The 19,270-nt window shown below is 38.4% G+C and overlaps 1 protein-coding gene across 3 annotated transcripts in view; it reads left to right on the top strand.

Moving 5' to 3' along the window:
• LOC141399046 (uncharacterized) overlaps positions 1-8,661 on the top strand; it is a 116,747-nt gene extending 108,086 nt beyond the window's left edge. For all 3 annotated transcript variants that reach the window (XM_073977031.1, XM_073977030.1, XM_073977029.1), the window contains exons 4-5: positions 7,856-7,934; positions 8,048-8,661. In XM_073977031.1, the coding sequence (XP_073833132.1) occupies positions 7,856-7,934; positions 8,048-8,117 (149 nt within the window). In that variant the 3' untranslated portion in view covers positions 8,118-8,661. The remainder of the gene's footprint in view (positions 1-7,855; positions 7,935-8,047) is intronic.
• The last annotated feature ends 10,609 nt before the right edge of the window (positions 8,662-19,270 follow it).

Genomic DNA, 19,270 nt, shown 5'->3' with positions numbered 1-19,270 from the left:
TGGTATAGCCCCCATATAACGGTACCTCCCGATTTTCGGTATTTTGAGAATTTTAGCTACAGTTTTTAACCGAAATAGCTGTAATGATCGGTATTTTGAGAATTTTAGCTACAATTTTGTCTATTCAAAAATAATCGTCAATATACATAGGTCCATGTTTTGGTATATCCGTCCATATAACTGTACCTCCCGATTTTCGGGAATTTTCAGTGGTCACGAAATTTCTTCACTAAAAATCGTCAACATGGGTCCTTTTTTGAGGATCTACATTATTTTGATGAAACTACACTCAATTTGACTCTTGAAGTTCCCTGCAGCTATAAAACTTTTCCGCCAAAAAATTTAAAGATAGGTTGACTCTTTGATATAGCCCCGTAGGTGGTACCTTTCACCTAGCTGAACACATTTTTTTAGATTAGATTAGATAAAACTTTGCAACAAAATGGAGGTGAAAGTCTGGGGCACGGAAAATTCCTCTTGGGGAAGAAAGGCCTTGGTGAGTATATTATGAACCCCGAAGGACAGATCTGCCGTGAGTCGAACTTCCGCGTTATGGCGTGATGAAATTTTTGTTAGAGACCCTGTGGGCCATCATGCATTAGCGTTATATTTTTGTTCACTGTTGCTTAAGTGCTCTACAAAAACAACAAACAAAGATATAATGCTAATTCATGTTGGCTTACAGGGTCTCTTGCAAAAAATTCATCACGCCATAACGGGGAAGTTCGACTCACGGCGCATCTGTCCTTCGGGGTTTTTAATATACACACACCAAGGGCTTTCATCTCCGAAAGGAATTATCTCTGCCCCAACATTTGTGTTCATAGTGTAATTTAAGAAATAGTAGGAGGCAGTAGGAATCTATCCATTGTCGAAAAGTTGTTCCACCTAAAATTGTGAAAGGACCCTAATTATTCCATTTTAATTAAGACTATTTTATGGTGGAGGATATAAAAAGTTCGGCCTGGTCGAACATAACGACTTTTTATTTGTTTTTAATTATTTTTTAAATTATTTGAAGAAATATTTATGTGTATTATCTGTTCATTACGAAATAATGAAAATAATATTTAACGTGTCGCAATCGTACATACATACATATATTCCCACAATTTCCCCGAAGGAACAAGGGAGACTTCGCAATCATATAGGTAAATTCCGCGGAAAACTAGTGCCCAGGGGACGTGGTGTAGAGGATCACACGGTCAGCCCCGTCCGACTATAGCCCTATTTTACTTGTTTCCAATGTGGCTCCTATACGAAAGGTCACAGGCAACACTTTTAGAGAGCATATTGCAGCTATGCTTAAATATGACACAAATTTATTACAGTGCACCACAATTTCTCCTTGTGTACCCAAAGATTTTATTTATAAGTCGAACCATAATAATAATAATTGTTCCACAAACATCCCATACGGGACAAGAGAGACTTCTCTCATATCAATGAGTGCACCCCGATTCATATTAGCTTAATGATAAGGAACCTACTGTTTATTGCTGAGTCCGAACGGGGTGTCCTAAGACACCACTTGTGGAGAAGTTTTACATGGCTAAAATACTCAGGAAATGTCGCCAACATTGCTGAGGGGTATTTTGCCACCGTTGAAATTTTTAATGTTGCCTGGCCGAGGAATCGTACCCACGACCTTTAGCGTGCAAGGCGGGTGTGCATACCATAACATTGTGTTACTGTGCTGTCCACTACTTCTTTCCTATCTTTTTCTAACTGTATCCAACAGCAATAAACCTTTATTTATTTTTATCTCTTCACTTATAGCCGTTTTTCTACTCTCTCAAGTCTGGTGTTCTGAAGTGTGTGTGAATTCACAAATATTTTTACAACGACCACATCTGCATATCAATCACAACAATAAAACCCAATCAATCACAGTAACGCCACATGCAGATGTTTGTAAACAATGCAAATACATCATCACACACCCACCCTCTTGTCCCACCCTGTTTGACAAAACACAGAGAATGTAACAATATGTACTCTTGGACGTTTTTCTTTTCCACAAGAAAACATTTTCTTCAAAATGATCCTTCGTCAATAAGCAACACTTGAGAGCACAATTTAAATAGTAGCGTAGGACTGAAGATTGAATTCAAGTGTATTGTTATTCTAAAGTTGTGTTTATTTATAAATTTCCTCAGATTATGATTTAAATATTGTACTTAAGTTTCTTGTAGTATGGTAATTTTACTGTCATATATTTTTGAGTGGTCAGTTATTTTTAGATTTCATGAAAATGCCAGGAAAACCTCAAAAAAAAAGGATCAAAGAAGACCGTACTCATATCAGCGTGATATGACCGTTGCCATTGTCACCTCATACCAATTACCGAATAAAAATGACATACATATGCGATATGTACTATGCGACAAGATGATTTAAACTTCTATTAATGACATTTATTGTCGGAATTGTATAAAATTAGAGATAAGTCATTTTTGGTCCAAGGGGCAAATTATTTCGAAAAAAGGTGAATTATTTCGAAAATAATAAAAATTTATTTAAATTTATCTTGTTATCCGCTTTTACATAAATAAATAATACACAAAAAGAGCTACATAAATCGAATACCCATTCACACATTTTCAATTTTAAAACGTGAACCTAAGTTTAGCGTAAGAGCAGCTGGAAACAGTTATATCAATGTTAGTCTTCACATAACATACATTCTTAGCGTAAACATTTTTTTTGGGAGAAAACTTAAAATTTTTTATGAAAATGATAATTCTGAGACTTCTTACGCATTTTGTTTTTTGAATAACTGTTTTCTCTAAAACGTGTAGTTTTCCTGAAATAGAGTTTTACGTAAATTTTTACAACCACGGCATATTCCAGAAAATTTCATAAAACATGGTTCGTTCGTTTTTCGAGATATGACATATTTAAAAAGTGGACATGGTCGGGACTTCTGGCAGGTACTCAATTCCCTCTCCGAAATTCATTATACCCTCAGCATTTATGCTAACGAGGGTATATACACTTTCATACGGGCAAAATGTGCCTCATCGAAATAAGGCGTTTAGACCCCAAGTGTGTTTGGACGAAATCCGTTTCAGACAATTTTGAGTCGATTTAGCAATGTCCCTCCGTCTGTCTGTTTGGCTGGCTGGTGCGCACGATAACTCTCGAACGGATGAACCGATTTGGTCCAAAATTTGGCCTTCATAATATTTTGTCCAAACTTAGTTTAACTTCAAAGATGGGCCATATCGGTAAACTCCTTCAAGTACCACCACCACAAAAAGTTGGAAAATGTTCGGAAAATTTGTGCGCACGATAGCTCTAGAAGGGAACAACCGATTTGGTCCATACTTTGCACATCGTGAAATTTCTACCAGGCAGGTTCTAATATGGACTCTAACGGTCCACTCCTTCGGGTACCTCCCACACAAAAATCCGGAACAGTTCAGTTTAGGACCTGCTCTCGGATCGTTTTGATTTTTGTCGTAGCAACAGTACAAAGGTACAAGTATTATAACGGGCAAGTCCATACTTCATGAGTAAATAGCCAGAAAGTTGTAGACATCCCCTATGACACAATTTGTGCGCACGATAACTCTCGAACGGATCTGCCGTTTTGGTCTAAAATTTAGCCATCGTAATATTTTGTCTGAACTTAGTTTAAGTCCGAAGGTAAATATGGACTATATATGTCAACTTTTTCAGGTACCTCCCACACAAAATTTCGGAAAAATTCAGTTTAAGGCCTACTTTCGAATCGGTTTTATCTTTGTTGTAGCGAATGCAAGTTGCCCCCATGACGACGGTGCAAGTTTTTTTCAGGGGCAAGTCCATACTTCCCGAGAAAATAGCCCGAAAGCTGTAAAAATCCCTACGGCACTCTAGAACGGATCAGCCGATTCCGTCCAAATGGCTTCATAATATTTAGTTCAAACTAAGTTTAAGTTTGAAGATTGGCACTATCGGTGCGCACTTTTCGTTACCTCCCCCCACCTCCAAAAGTTAAAATATGTCACTAAAATAGTACGCGCTGTATCTGCTGTACGGAGCAACCGTCCAAACCTTGGATCTCCTAATATTTTGTCCAAATGTGTTTTACTTCAGAAATCGGTCATCTCCTTAGGGTAGAGTTTAGGATCTGTTTGAAGGACTTTTGGAAAATTATACCAATGCTATTCTTTGTGGTCCTGTTTAGGCGATTTTATGTTTTTCGTGGGCAAGTCCCTCTAACCTCTATGTTATCAAAAGGAATGAATCCCAAAATAAGAAACACCTCCAAAATGGACTATTTCGGTCCATTCCTTCAAATGCATCCTCCGCAACACATTTGAGCTTCAAACCAAATATATTTTTGTCGGCAAGTTTCAAAAAGGCCTACAAAATCCGTATTGAGTAGATTCGATATTGTCAATATATTGGAGTTTCAAATCACACAGGCTGAGGGTATATCTCTGTCGGAAAAGCCGACTGATACTGTTTTACTTGTTAAAATATATTTTTTATTTATAAAACTTCCTTTCAGTAGTTTTGTAGAGGTCTTTAGGCTTCAAATAAGTACGCAAAGGTGAAGGACACAACCGCAATTGTCTAGCAAATTAATTTTCAAACCGTTACATTCGTCGGGTACGGGTTTTTCCTGCCAGATGAAGCTAACTAGCTGATGCTGACGCTACGCTGTTAGGCCATCAGCTCCTGCTGCCTTATTATTCTTCAGCCGTTTTATTGCTGTCTTTACCTAATCTTGACCGGGGGATATACATCCAATACCATCTTCTGGATCTGTGGTATCTTCGTCGATTTTGTTCCTATTGGATACCAACAGTTTAAAAAAATCTTTCCATATCTTTAGCACACTATCTGTATCAGTTACCAATTCCATCAGTTTGATGTTTCACGCTTTGGCAGAATTTTCGGACTTCACTCTGTCTCCTGCACATCTTGATTTGTTCACACTCCCGCTTTTCCATCTCTCCTTTTTTCTTGCGGAAAAACGGTTTCTCCTATCTCCTTTTTTCCCGATACCTCTCTCGTGCGCTACGCGTTTCTACTGATTGTAAAGTAGCCCAATATACCGCATTTTTCTCTTCGGTAGTATCACGGCAGTCCTTGTCATACCATGGTTTCCTTGGTGGAGGTCTCTGTTTGCATGCAGTGGGCAATGTTTTGCCATTGTCCTGATATGTTATCGGGACGATTTGACGTAATTACTGCACCAAACACGGTATATGAGGAAAAGTCAAAATTTTTTAGTTTCCATGAAGCCAAGGTTTGCACTATTATAATACGCGAACTATTGCAGTTTACCAGTAACTATGACTATTGCTGGATTAGTTTAGATGTTTTTGTTCAAATCTCAAAAATTTAGCAAAAAATTTTAATTTACGTGGTAAAGGAAAAAAATAGGTAAAAACACGTTGAAGCTAAACAGGTTTTTTACATTGCTATTAGATTTCTGATTAAACCATTCAAATGGCGGACATCTGTCCAAAGTAACAGTAGGAGAATACAAAATGAAGATTAATTATCACTTTCCAAAATTTCCACTGCATCCACCTTTTATGGATGCTGACATTTTGAAGCCGGATTTCAGGTGTTTTTGTATTTTTTATGTAACTGGGACGCGCATTCGGATATTTCAAAAAACCAATTATAGGATTAAAGAACTCGCAATTTCGCATAATCTGATATGTATATTGAGTATGTAGCCCAGACAGCAGCAGAGTAATCTACTGCCAAAGGCCAAAATTTAGTGCGATATTTTTTCTAAAAAACCTATTTTTGGTGTACAGTATTTACAATACGACGATCCGGATCATATGAATCACAGATCGTAAAAATCCATCTACTAGAACGGCGGAAATGGCTACTGCAAAAATTGAAAAATTTGCGAAAAATGTTTTTCAAAATATCGCTGACTAGTACGCGTTTTATGTCGATCGTTTCCATTTTAATGATGAAAGTGAATCATCACTCGCGTTTGTGCGAAAACAGCGGTTTGAAAAATTTAGTGGCATGGGAGCTGTATCCGATTTACCCAAAAATACTGTGTGATGCTACATCCACGGTTCTTGATGGATTTTATTGAAATATGTTTAGATCGATGTATTTTTTCACGGTTGATAGTGAAATCGGATGCGCATAAAAAGTGTATGCACTTTGTGCAAAATATAAGCGTTCTACAGTTTGATGCACACTAAACTGCAGACGATGCTACATCTTAGCGGCCAAAGTAAATCCTGGCAAATGTGTACAAATTAAAAGAGAAGAATTCGCTGTATTGGTAAACCGCATGCGCATCAAGTGATTTTGAGGATTTTGCAATTTATACGCATTTCAAAATGAACATTACCCGTTCGGGGAATCGAACCCCCGACCTTCTGCGTGCAAGGCAAGATTATACCCCATTTAAAGGAACCCAACATTTATTTGAAAGATATCCATATCTTTTGCTAGATGTTAGCGTGTTCTCGAGAACTGATTAGAATAAAAAATGTGATTTATTGCGTGAAATTTAACTAAAATAGAAGAAAAAATCCGACCTAGTTTTCTTACATTTTGTTCAACTAACTCACAAAATAAATTTTAATAAATATTTTCTCTTACAAAAATTTTATAAATTTCCTCAATATATTTTTTGTTTTTTGCTATAATATGCAAACCGCTAAACGGATTTTTATAGTTTTGGTTTCATTTGAATCTTCGCGATGTTTAGATTACGTACATATTTTTATATATTTTTCAATGCATAAACAGCTTGAATTTTATTAGAACAAGTTGTAAACTACCAATTGTTTTGAATGCTTTCCTAATTTCCGCGAAAATTTACAACTTTTTCACTAAAGTTATGGCACCTCAGTAAACATATAGTATGTAGGGAGCCCCTAATAAAGAGAGTTTCTCAATATCATGATTAGAGTCTTTTAAAGATTTTTTTCTTTTTATCAGAATTGAAACCGCCATAACTTTTGCGCGCAACAACCAAAATTAGTATCTCGAACAGATTTAAGAATTGGATTTTTTTCCCAATCTATGTACCAAAAATCTTTCATGTATAGGGTATATGATATATTCTAGCCTAAAGGCTGTGGGTATAATAATTAATTAGCTCAATTAGGATTTGTTATGAAATCTGTAGCAATTGACATTTCGTTTAATCTCTCTCGCCCTCTCTCTGATGTAATATTTTTTAATATACTGAATATGATAAGCAATTTTAAACTACTTCTATTCTAGACATCTTGTTTGGTTGATATTTGACACAACTTTTTCCAACAACTTTCCAGACAAGCTTCATTGCCAGTTTTTAGTGCGTTTCAATTTTGCTATTATTTTAATAAAGTTTAATATACAATAGTCAATCATCCAAAATGCCGCCAGCCTGATTTTAAACAAGTGTCAATCATTTGTCAAAACAATTGATAATTTATCGAAAAGCAATTGCCAATTACAATACAATGTGTGACATGTATGAAAATAGCAAAAAAAAAAAAAAAAAAAAATAAAGAAGGAGCTTAAATAAGCACACCATCAACCATGTGCTGCGTATACGCTATATTACCCAAGCTAATGGATTTATAGCACTTATACGTAATGGTGTTCTATGCATTAATAACACGTATACGCCATCATGAATAAAACAAAACGATTTAAAGGCTTTTTAATATTCTACATTGTATGTTTAAATTAGAAAAGTGAATAAATTTCAACTAAATGAATGTTAAAACAATTTTACCTTAATTCCACAAACTTAATGTGTTGAAAATAAGCTCTTCCATGGCAACATTTTCTCCCCTGATATTTCCCCCTGATAACTAAGTTTTATTTACTTACTTTTATTAAAAACTTTTTTCTTCTACTTCTTTTGTTCAAATTCCAGCCCATGGTCCCATTTTAGCCGGTCATGGTTATGCTGCACCAGCCTATGCTGCCCATTATGCTGCACCAGCTTTGGTGAAGTAAGTTTCTCTCCATTCTATTCAAGTTTGTACTTTGTTTAACTCTAAACTAACTAAACTAAAACTAACTATGTTTTATTTACTTAATTCCGTTTGGTGTTCTTCTACTACAGGGCTGCCGTTGCTGCTCCAGCTTTGGTGCATACATCCGTTGCCGGTCATGGTGTTCACTATGGCTATTAAATGATATTCGCCCACCCCGCCTGAGTTATCGTTTCCGTTTCCGTTCCAAGCGACCGTTAAATGTATTGAATTTTTCTTTTTCGCTGTTTTTTTCTCTGCCTAGGACATAGCACAACGCCTTCATTCTTCTAAACTGAGCTGAGGTTTACTTTTTTCATGCTGTTTTTTCGTTGTAATAACAAAGTGAAAAGTGAAAAACCCCCCGCTCCATTATGTATATAATGTTCACCACTTTTGTTAAGTTCAACGACATTAATTGTTAAAAACATTTAAACCCAGAGGAGAGCTACAGAGAAACAGAGAGATAGAGTTAAGTAGCAATCGTGTGTTGTAAAGTATAGTATGCCTTCTTCTCTTTGGATCCCTCCCCCCTCGTCTAAAGTGTCGACTTAACAGCTTTGTAAATATTAAATTCACGCTAATGTTTTTCTTTTTCTTCTTGTAAATAAATGTATGAAAACATAAAAAATAAAATTTATCGCGGTTAAATTTTACTATGTAAAACAAATAAAATGTAATAAAAAATATATAAAATATTTTAAAATATGTTTTTTTTTCTTTGGTTGTGGAGCAAGGTAATGTATGCGCATATGTACGTGTGGCAAACATCTGTTGCTGCATACTAATTTAAATGGTAATTCAAATAGAATTAGCATACAACGTGTATTCCAATGATTTAGAATGTTGGATAATTAAAAAATAATTACTTTTTCATCTTTATTACATTTCTTTTTTATACCCTCAGCCTTATGGCTAAAGAGGGTATATACTCTTTGACAAGATCTAAATGTGTATTATAGAAATAATGGTTTTAGATCCCATATATTGAAATCGATTAAGTCATGTCCGTCCGTTTGCCTGGCTGGCTGGAGTACACAATACTTCTCGAACGATGTAACCGATTTGGCCCAATCTTCGCAAAGTCCAATATCTTTTTCCAAATTAGGTTAAATTCGGTCCACGTGTTTATGCCCTCAGCATTTATGCTAACGAGGGTATATACACTTTCATATGGGCAAAATGTGCCTCATCGAAATAATGGTTTTAGACCCCAAGTATGTGTGGGCGAAATCCGTTTCAGAGAATTTTGAGTCGATTTAGCAATGCCCGTCCGTCTGTCTGGCTGGCTGGAGCGCACGATAACTCTCGAACGGATCAACCGATTCGGTCCAACATTTGGCTTTCGCAATATTTTGTCCAAACTTAGTTTAAGTTCGAAAATGGGTTATATCGGTCTACTCCTTCCAGTACCTCCCCCACAAAAGTTCGAAAATGTTCGGAAAATTTGTGCGCACGATAACTCTTGAAGGGATTAACCGATTTGGTCCATACTTTGCACATCGTGAACTTTCTACCAGACTTAGATAAGGTTCCAATATGGACTCAATCGGTCCACTCCTACGGGTACCTCCCACACAAAATTTCGGAAAAGTTCAGTTTAGGACCTCCGGTTCGCGGGAGTGAGATACCCGTGAGAGCTGAGCTGCAAGCTACCGGACGGGTCACAGGTTGTGGATAGTGCACAGCCCCTAGTTGGGGCCAGTTGTGAATATATTGAATAAACAACCCCGAACAAGCAGCGGATGAGGAATAGGGTATGGAAGCTCCATAGCCCGAACACCTCATTGTCAGGACGAGTAGATGCCGTCCTTAAAATTAGCATCCAAACAACAATATCTCATCTGCCAATGAGCCAACTCGAAATAGTCGGGGAATAGGGTCAGGCAGATAATTGCATAATTATGGTCGGATTGTGTAAAAGGGATGGTAGCGGAAGAACAGATAACTGTCAACGGTAGCGCCCACAAGCTTCCAGGAAGCCTACACCCGTGCTTAGTCGTTCAAGAGTGTCGGGCTCAACTAAGCTCTTCTTTGTCCTTACAAGCATTGGAGAAACCCTGACAAAATGTCAAAGTAACATGAATACAACACGAAGGAATATCACACATCTCCCAGGGGGTCACAGGCAAATGTCAAATCCCCCCGTTTCGACGGCAAGCTCCACAGGTCTGGGAGGGAGCAATTCATGTTTAGACAGTATAAAAGAAACCTCTACAAAGACTAAATCAACATCAACATTCGCATTTAAAAGACGCACCAAAATTGCGTGCTGGAATGTTAGAACTCTCTACGAATGTGGAAAATTATCGCAACTGGCAAAGGAACGTGAAAAAATGGGTATTGACATCTTGGGTGTAAGTGAATGCAGATGGAACGGCTCGGGACTACATCGACTACAATCAGGTGAAACTCTAATCTATTCTGGCCGGGATGAAAAGGATATACATAGCGACGGTGTTGCATTACTCCTAAGCAGAAGCGCATCTACATCCCTTATCAACTGGAATCCAGTAAACGAACGCATATTGACAGCCAGATTCCACTCCAGAATACGTAATATCACCATTGTCCAAGTATATGCCCCGACAGAGACTTCAGTCTCAGACATTAAGACGAAATTCTATAGTGAATTAGATAAAGTACTCTCCAAAACACCTAAGGGAGATATACTAATATGTATGGGAGACTTTAATTCTAAAGTAGGAAAAGACAATACAACCTACAAACACTGTATGGGTAAGCACGGAATAGGAGTACGAAACGAGAACGGAGAACTTCTATTAGAAACGTGTAGCAGACATGGCCTCATAGTAGGTGGTACTTGTTTCAAGCACAAACGTAGTCACAAAACGACATGGATATCTCCAGATAGGAGAACTGAAAACCAGATTGACCACTTTTGCATTAGTCGTAAATGGAAACATAATCTTTGTGATGTACGGGTAAAACGTAGTGCTGACATTGGCTCTGACCACCACCTACTTCTCGCGATAGTGCAAATGAAAGTAAGCGCCATCAAAAATACACATCAAAAATTTACGTCATCGAAGTTTGACGTAGAAAAATTAAAATACCCTCGTTATCAGGAAGCCGTAGAAAACGATTTAAATATGATGTTAGAACAGGAGAATGTCCCAAACGAAGACATAGAAGAACGCTGGGAACACATTAAAAATAATCTTTTACAAACGTGCGAAAATGTACTTGGACACTATGCCCCCGGAAAAAAGGAATGGATGAGCCCATCAACTTGGAGCTTAATAGAAGATAGAAGAAATCTGAAAATATCAAAGAACAATGAAAAATCGTCGCATAAAAAAATTGAATTGGAAAAGTTATACACAACAAAAAACAAGGAAGTAAGAACTGCTTGTAGAAGAGACAAAAGGGCATACACTGATGAACTTGCGATGCAAGCAAACGAAGCGGCAAATAGGAGCGACACTAAAGCGGTCTATGATATAACAAAACGGCTAGCAGGGAGACATAAACCACATGACCGCCCCATCAAATCAAAGGATGGGACTGTTCTAACAAACATTGATGAACAAGTTTCTCGCTGGCGCACGCACTTTATGGAAACATTAGATAACACTCTGAATTCTCCTTCAAAGTTTAATACCATGTCCGACGTACCCATACCTACGTCTAATCAACTTAGCACCGAACCACCATCCCTCATTGAAATAGAGAATGCTATTAAAAGGCTCAAAAACAGCAAAGCTCCAGGATACGACCGTATTCCCCCAGAAATAATAAAATGCTGTCCTACAAAAATATCACGACTTTTTTACCCACTATTTCAAGATATTTGGAGAGAAGAAAAACTACCCAACGACTGGTTACAAGGCATTCTACTAAAACTGCCGAAAAAGGGAGACCTTTCCCAATGTAAAAACTATAGAGGGATTTCTCTTCTTTCCATACCTTCCAAAATACGCACAAGAATTCTTCTTAATAGAATCAACTACACGGTAGAAACAAATCTTCGGAAAGAACAAACTGGGTTCCGCGCAAATATGTCATGTGTAGACCATATAAATACGCTCCGAATAATCGCTGAGCAAACAATAGAAATGCAAAGTAATATATATATGACGTTCGTGGACTACACAACTGCTTTTGATAGCGTATTCCGGTCCAAAATATGGGAGCTACTACAAACAACAGGTATCCCATCGAAGCTCATAAGCCTTATTAAAGCTCAGTATGACGGATTCCATTGCCGGGTCCTACACAATGGCCGTTTATCGGAACCATTTCGTCCAAAATCCGGTGTGAGGCAGGGTTGCCTACTGTCGCCGCTACTATTTCTTCTGGTAATTGATAATGTGATGAAGGAAACAATCGCAGGTAGCCGTCGTGGTATCCAATGGACTATAAGCAGCCATCTTGAGGATCTAGACTACGCAGACGACATTTACCTACTATCCACCAAGCACTCAGATATGCAGTCTAAACTCGATGACTTAGTTGCCCACTCAGCGAAAGTCGGATTAAGAATTAACACCGCAAAGACAAAGGCTTTAGCAATAAAAGCATCAAACAACAATCATTTTGTCATTGGACAGGAACAAATTGAGTTCGTAAACAAATTCTGCTATCTGGGAAGCATGATCTCAACCGAAAGCAGTGCACAGGCTGACATTGAATTCAGAATTGGTAAAGCCAACAGCGCCTTCTTTCAATTAAGAAACATCTGGAACTCAAGGGTTATACTAACGAAGTCAAAAATCAACATATTCAAATCAAACGTTCTGTCAGTACTATTGTATAGTTGCGAATCATGGTTAACAACAACAACCCTTAACAACAAATTGCAAAGCTTCACAAACAGATGCTTGCGATCTATTTAAAAATCTGGTGGCCAAATGTAATAAGCAATGAAAATCTGTACAAAAAATGTGATATAGAACCTATTCCCGTTATAATAAAAAGAAGGAAGTGGCAATGGATTGGTCACACATTGCGAAAAGAACAAGATGAGATATGTCGCCAAGCCCTAGACTGGAACCCCCAAGGGCACAGAAGGAAGGGTCGGCCAAAGACCACTTGGAGAAGAAGCCTGATAAAGGAAGTGGAGAGCAGCGGCAGTAGCTGGAATGAAATTAAACGTATTGCGAGTGATAGAATAGTTTGGAAAAACTTTGTAAAGGCCCTATGCTCCCCAAGGAGTTAAGTGGAAATAAAGAAGAAGTTTAGGACCTGCTCTCATATCGCTTTGATTTTTTCTGTAGCAACTTGTGTTCACTGCCCCCCTACGACGGTACAAGTTTCATCGGGGGCAAACCCATACTTCCTGAGAAAATAGCCTGAAAGGTGCATAAAACCTACATGACACCGTGTGTAGGGCTAGGAGCGCAAGATAACCCTCGAACGGATCAACCGATTTGTTCCAAAATTTGGTGTTCGTCATATTTTATCCAAACATAATAAGCCATATGGGTCCACTCCTTCAGGTATCTCCTCCACAAAAGTTCAAAAATGTTCGGAAAATTTTTTCGTACGTTAACTCTTGAAGGGAGAGGCCGAATCGGTCCACACTTTACACATCCTAATATATCTACCAAATATAGATAAGCTTCAAATACGAACTATATTTGTCCACTCCATCCGGTACTTCCCACACAAAATTTCGGATAAGTTCACTTTAAGACCTGCTCTCGAACCACTTTGATTTTTGTTGAAGCAACTTGTATTTACTGCCTCACTTAAGATGGTAAAAGTTTTTAAGGGCCAAGTCCACACTTCATGAGCAAATAGCCCGAAGGTTGTAAAACCCCCATATGGCTCCATATGTAGTGGAGTATTTCCTCCGCAAAACTTTTGCTCTTTAATCCTAATCAACATGTTTGTCGGTTTATACCCCGAAAATTTTTAAACCCCCTATATACATACGTTTTTTGGCAAAAAATTGTTTCAATATACACAGGCTGAGGGTATATCTCTGCCGACAAAGCCGACTGATAATTGTTTTCTTGTTTTATATTGTTTTTAGCAAAGTTTTCAATAATACATTTTAATCCTTTATTTGTGTTTGAACAAAAGGAATTTCTAAGTGTGAAAAATAGCCATGGCACAAGAGAAAATCTTTTTTTGATATTTTAATCTGTTTTAATGGATACTAATTCAGTTTTGAAAAACATTTTGTTAGGACGCAAGGTTATTGATGTAATAGAAATGATTCGGCTTATTGTCAACAACGTAGGGGATGGAAGATACCAAGGAACGGTCCTGACCGGTTTTAACATGGCAAAGCCCAGGATTTATCTTGGTCCCTCTTTCATCTCAAGTGGACACTGACCTCCCCGTGGTGTCACCTGGGGAACTGCCTTTAACACTCGTTAAAGGTAGTGAGCTAACATGTGCCGCGCGTTCACCCATAAGAACGTTAAAAACTTGGGTTTGGGCGTCGGGTTAGTAACCCTCCCCTAGAAAAAAACTGCCTACTATGAAAAAACGAAAGAAAAGAAAAACTAACCCCTCTAAAGTTGACGAACCCCGCAAACGTTTTAAGGACCATGATCTGCGAATCTGCACCTGGAATGTTCGCACTCTTTATAGAGAAGGTGCAGTCTTCGCATTGGCAGACGTACTTGAAAAGTACAAGGCCGATATTACTGCCATACAGGAAATACGATGGATTGGGAAAGGCGTCACAACAACACCTAAAGGTGACGCACTGTATTATAGCTGCCATGACGTAAAGCATGAGTTTGGTTGCGGATTTGTAGTTAGTCGGAGACTAAAACATCTGGTATCCAGCTTCACCCCAGTGAATGAAAGACTTGCTGCAATTCGAATAAAAGCTAAATTCTTCAACATCAGCTTTATTTGCGCTCATGCTCCCACTGAAGAAAAGGACGAACAGACCAAAGATATATTTTACGAGCGCTTAGAAGAAACATATGACCGTTGCCCTGCCCATGACATCAAAATCATTCTAGGCGATTTTAATGCCAAAATTGGAAAGGAGAATATCTTTGGCCCAACAGTCGGGAAATTCAGTCTCCACAGTGAAACATCTGACAATGGTATGAGGCTGATAGACTTTGCAGCTGCAAGAAACATGGTAGTTAGGAGCACCAGATTAAAGCATCTCGATATTCATAAGGGCACCTGGCAGTCACCAGATCAAAGAACAAGAAATCAAATTGATCACGTTGTGATAGACGGAAGACATGCATCACGCGTGTTGGATGCACGATCGTTCCGATGTGCAAACATAGACTCGGACCACTACCTTGTTGCAGCAAAGGTACGTACCAGATTAAACGTAGCAAACAAAGTGCGAACAAACACAACACTGAAGTTGGACATCGGTAAGCTGCAAGCACAACAGATAGCCACAGCATATTCTACTCAACTGGCCCAACTGCTTAATCAAAGCACTCCTCGTCCCGATAACATATCATGACAATGGCAAAACATTGCCCACTCCATGGAAACAGCCGCGAAATAAATACTTGGATACCAGAAACCTCCACCAAGGAATCCATGGTATGACCAGGAGTGTCGTGCTGCTACCGAAGAGGAAAATGCGGGGCTACTTTACAATCAGTAGCAACGCGTAGCGCACGAGAGAGGTGTCGAGAGAAAAGGAGAGATGAGAAACGGCTATTCCGCAGGAAAAAGAGAGAGATGGAAAAACGGGAGTGTGAAAAAATCGAGATGTACAGGAGACAGAATGAAGTCCGAAAATTCTACCAAAGAGTGAAACATCAAACTGATGGCTTTGGAACTGGCACATCCTCCTGTAGAGACCAGCAAGGTAATCTGGTAACTGATACAGATAGTGTGCTAAGAATATAGAAAGAGCATTTTTCCAAACTGTTGGTATCCAATAGTAGCGAAGTCGACGAAGATACCACAGATCCAATCCCAGACGATGGTATTGTATGTATACCACCCGGCCAAGATGAGGTAAAGACAGAAATAAACCGGCTCAAGAATAATAAGGCAGCAGGAGCGGATGGCCTACCAGCCGAGCATTTTAAAACCGGAGGCGACACGCTGATAAGGTGTATGCATCAGCTAGTTAGCTCCATCTGGCAGGAAGAGTGTGTACCCGACGATTGGAACCTGAGCATCCTGTGTCCCGTCTATAAGAAAGGAGATGAGACTTTATGCTCCAACTATAGGGGCATAAGTCTTCTCTCTATCGCTTACAATATAGTGTCAGGGATATTGTGCGAACGACTAAAGCCCATGGTCAACGAAATAATTGGACCATACCAATGCGGCTTCAGACCTGGCAAGTCCACTATTGACCAGATATTTAATCTGCGCCAAATCCTGGAGAAGACCACCTTTTTGTCGATTATAAAGCAGCCTTCGACAGCCCGCTACGTTCAAAGGTATTCCAAGCAGTGTCTGAATTTGGTATACCCACAAAGCTCATTCCTCTTTGTAAAATGACACTAACTGACACAAGATTTTCAGTTAAAATAGGAAAGAACCGCTCCGAAGAATTTTGTACCAAAGGAGGTTTCAGGCAAGGAGACAGCATTTCGTGTGATCTTTTTAACATCCTGCTAGAAAAGGTTATACGAGAGGCAAACGTCAAAAGAAGTGGCAGAATCTACACTAATAGCCACATGTTACTTGCTTATGCTGATGATATAGACATCATGGGACGATCAGTAAAAGAAGTAACCAATGCCTTTTTAAAGGTCGAAGGAGAATCTGCTAAAGTAGGTCTGGCGGTAAACGGCGAGATAACCACGTTGATGGTGTCGACGCGCAATGCGTTCATTGAGATCGGACCAAGTAGTAAAAGACTTCGTATACCTCGGCACCGCCGTAATCACAACAAACGACATCAGTTGTGAAATAAAAAGAAGAATTGTATTGGCCAACAGATGATACTTTAGCTTAAGTAAGCACTTCAAAAACAAAGCCACAACTCGTCAAACAAAAATAACGCTTTACAAAACACTGATACTACCCGTGCATATGTATGGTTCCGAAGCCTGGGTACTTGCGCAAGCAGATAAGACAGTGCTTGGCGTGTTTGAGAGAAAAATTCTTCGAGAGATATACGGACTAATCTGCGTCGTATGAACCACGAGCTGTATCTGCTATACAACGACATCAGTATAGTTAAACGTATCGAAATGCAGCGATTGCGTTGGCTAGGCCATTACATAAGAATGAGCTATGATGAACCCTAAAAAGGCGTATAAATTCGAGCCACATGGCGGTGCACGCAGAATTGGCAGGCCAAAGAATAGATGGCGCAAACAAGTGGATGAAGAGATGACAATGCGCCGTATTCCAGAAAGCGAAGCATCTTTTCTTAGTTCGGTCTATGGAACAAATGTTCTGTAATGGGTCAGCTATGTAAGTAAGTAAGATTGACAAAAAATTCCTCTTCTCAAATCTGTTCGAGATACTAATTTTGGTTATTGCGCGCAAAGGTTATGGCGGTTTCATTTCTGATTATTAGAAAAAATCTTACAAAAACGATATTCATTATATTGAGACACATTGTTAATTTATAGCTTACTACATACCATATGTTTACTGAGGTTCCATAACTTTAGTGAAAAAGTTGTCAATTTTAGCGGAAATTAGGAAAGAATTAAAAAAAAATTGTGAGTTATTTGAAGAAATTGTAGGAAAACAAGTAAAAAGTATCAGTCGGCTTTGCCGACAGGGATATACCCTCAGCCTGTGTGGATTGAAATACTTGTTTTTCAAAAAACGTATGTATTTAAGCTCAAAAATTTGCGGGAATATCGATCGACAGGGGTTTTTCCATACTAGCCCACGAAAACCATAATATCGCTGTAAACAGGGCCACTAGGAAAACCTTCGATAATAATGTCCAAAGGATCCTCGAACAGACCGTTAACCAAACAAAAATGTTGAACATTTGTGTGGGTGGTACCACAAGGATTGGACAGACAGGGCCATAAACTAAGTTTCGACAAAAGTTAGATGTCCAAAGTTTGGTCCAAATCGGGAGGTACCGGAAGGAGCGGACCTATAAGCACCACTTTCGAATTTCATCTAATACTGGAAGTACTATTACGATATATCGGTGTGACCTCTCCAGCCACTATATATGGTGCCATAGGGGCTTTTTACAACTTTCGGGCTGTTTTCATAGATATATTAGGATGTGTAAAGTATGGACTAAATCGGTCACCCCCATCAAGAGTTATCGTGCGCACAATTTTTTCGAATATACCGAATAATATATCTACCAGATATAGATCAGGTTCGAATATGGACTATATTTATCCACTCCTTCGGGTACCTCCCACACAAAGTTTCGGATAAGTTAACTTTAAGACCTGCTCTCGAATTACTGATTTTTGTTGAAACTGTCTCAATTACGACGGTAAAGTTTTTTTCAGGGGCAGGTCCATACTTCTTGAGAAAACAGTCCGAAAGATTAAAAACCCCCTATGGCAACATTTGTAGTAGCTGGAGAGCACGGTAGCTTTCGAACTGATCAAACGATTTAGTTCAAAATTTGGTCTTAGTCATATTTTGTCCAAACTTAGTTTCAATTCGAAGATGGGCAATACTGGTACACTACCCAATATATAAAAAATGCCAGAAACGGCACAACCAATTTGGTTCAAACTTGGGATCTCCTAACATATGTCCGTATTTAGTTTCTAAAATGGTCCATAATGGTTCTCTTCTTAGGGTACTTCCCCCACAAAAGTTCAACATTTGTGTCTAAGTGCAGTTTACAGCAGTATTATGTTATCCGTGGACAAGTCCATGATTCCTAGCATACTGGTCCAAAAGTGATACGACGACCCGCTGAAATGACTAGTAGGCACGATATCTATCGAAAAGATATGACTCCAAAAATCCATATTGAACTATGTCGATCCATTCCTTTAAGTACCTCCTCCGTAACATTTTTGAACTTTAATCTAATCCACATATTTGTCGGCAAGTTAAAATGTCCAAAAATGGCCAACAATTCTAAAAAGACCTTAAATACATTCAATCTATTCATAGATGATAGGCGGAGGGTATATCTCTGTCGGCAAAGCCGACTGATACATTTTTACTTGTTTCATATTGTTTTTGTAAAGTTTTCAATAATACATTTTAATCCTTTATTTGTGTTTAAACACAACGAATTTCTAAGTGTTAAAAATAGCCATGTCACAATAGAAAATCTTTTTTTGATATTTTAATCTGTTTTAATGGATACTAATTCAGTTTTGAAAAACATTTTGTTAGGACACAAGCTTATTGATGTAATAGAAATGATTCGGCTTATTGTCAACAATTTTTTTATAAAGTCGTCAAGCTGATTTATAAACAAAAAGCTATTAGAC

The sequence above is a fragment of the Musca autumnalis genome, unplaced genomic scaffold (assembly GCF_047663935.1).
Source record: "Musca autumnalis isolate F117 unplaced genomic scaffold, ASM4766393v1 scaffold_3, whole genome shotgun sequence".
Lineage (NCBI taxonomy): Eukaryota > Metazoa > Arthropoda > Insecta > Diptera > Muscidae > Musca > Musca autumnalis.
Note: the sequence above shows the minus strand (reverse complement) of the source record. Positions and strands in the feature narration are given on the sequence as shown.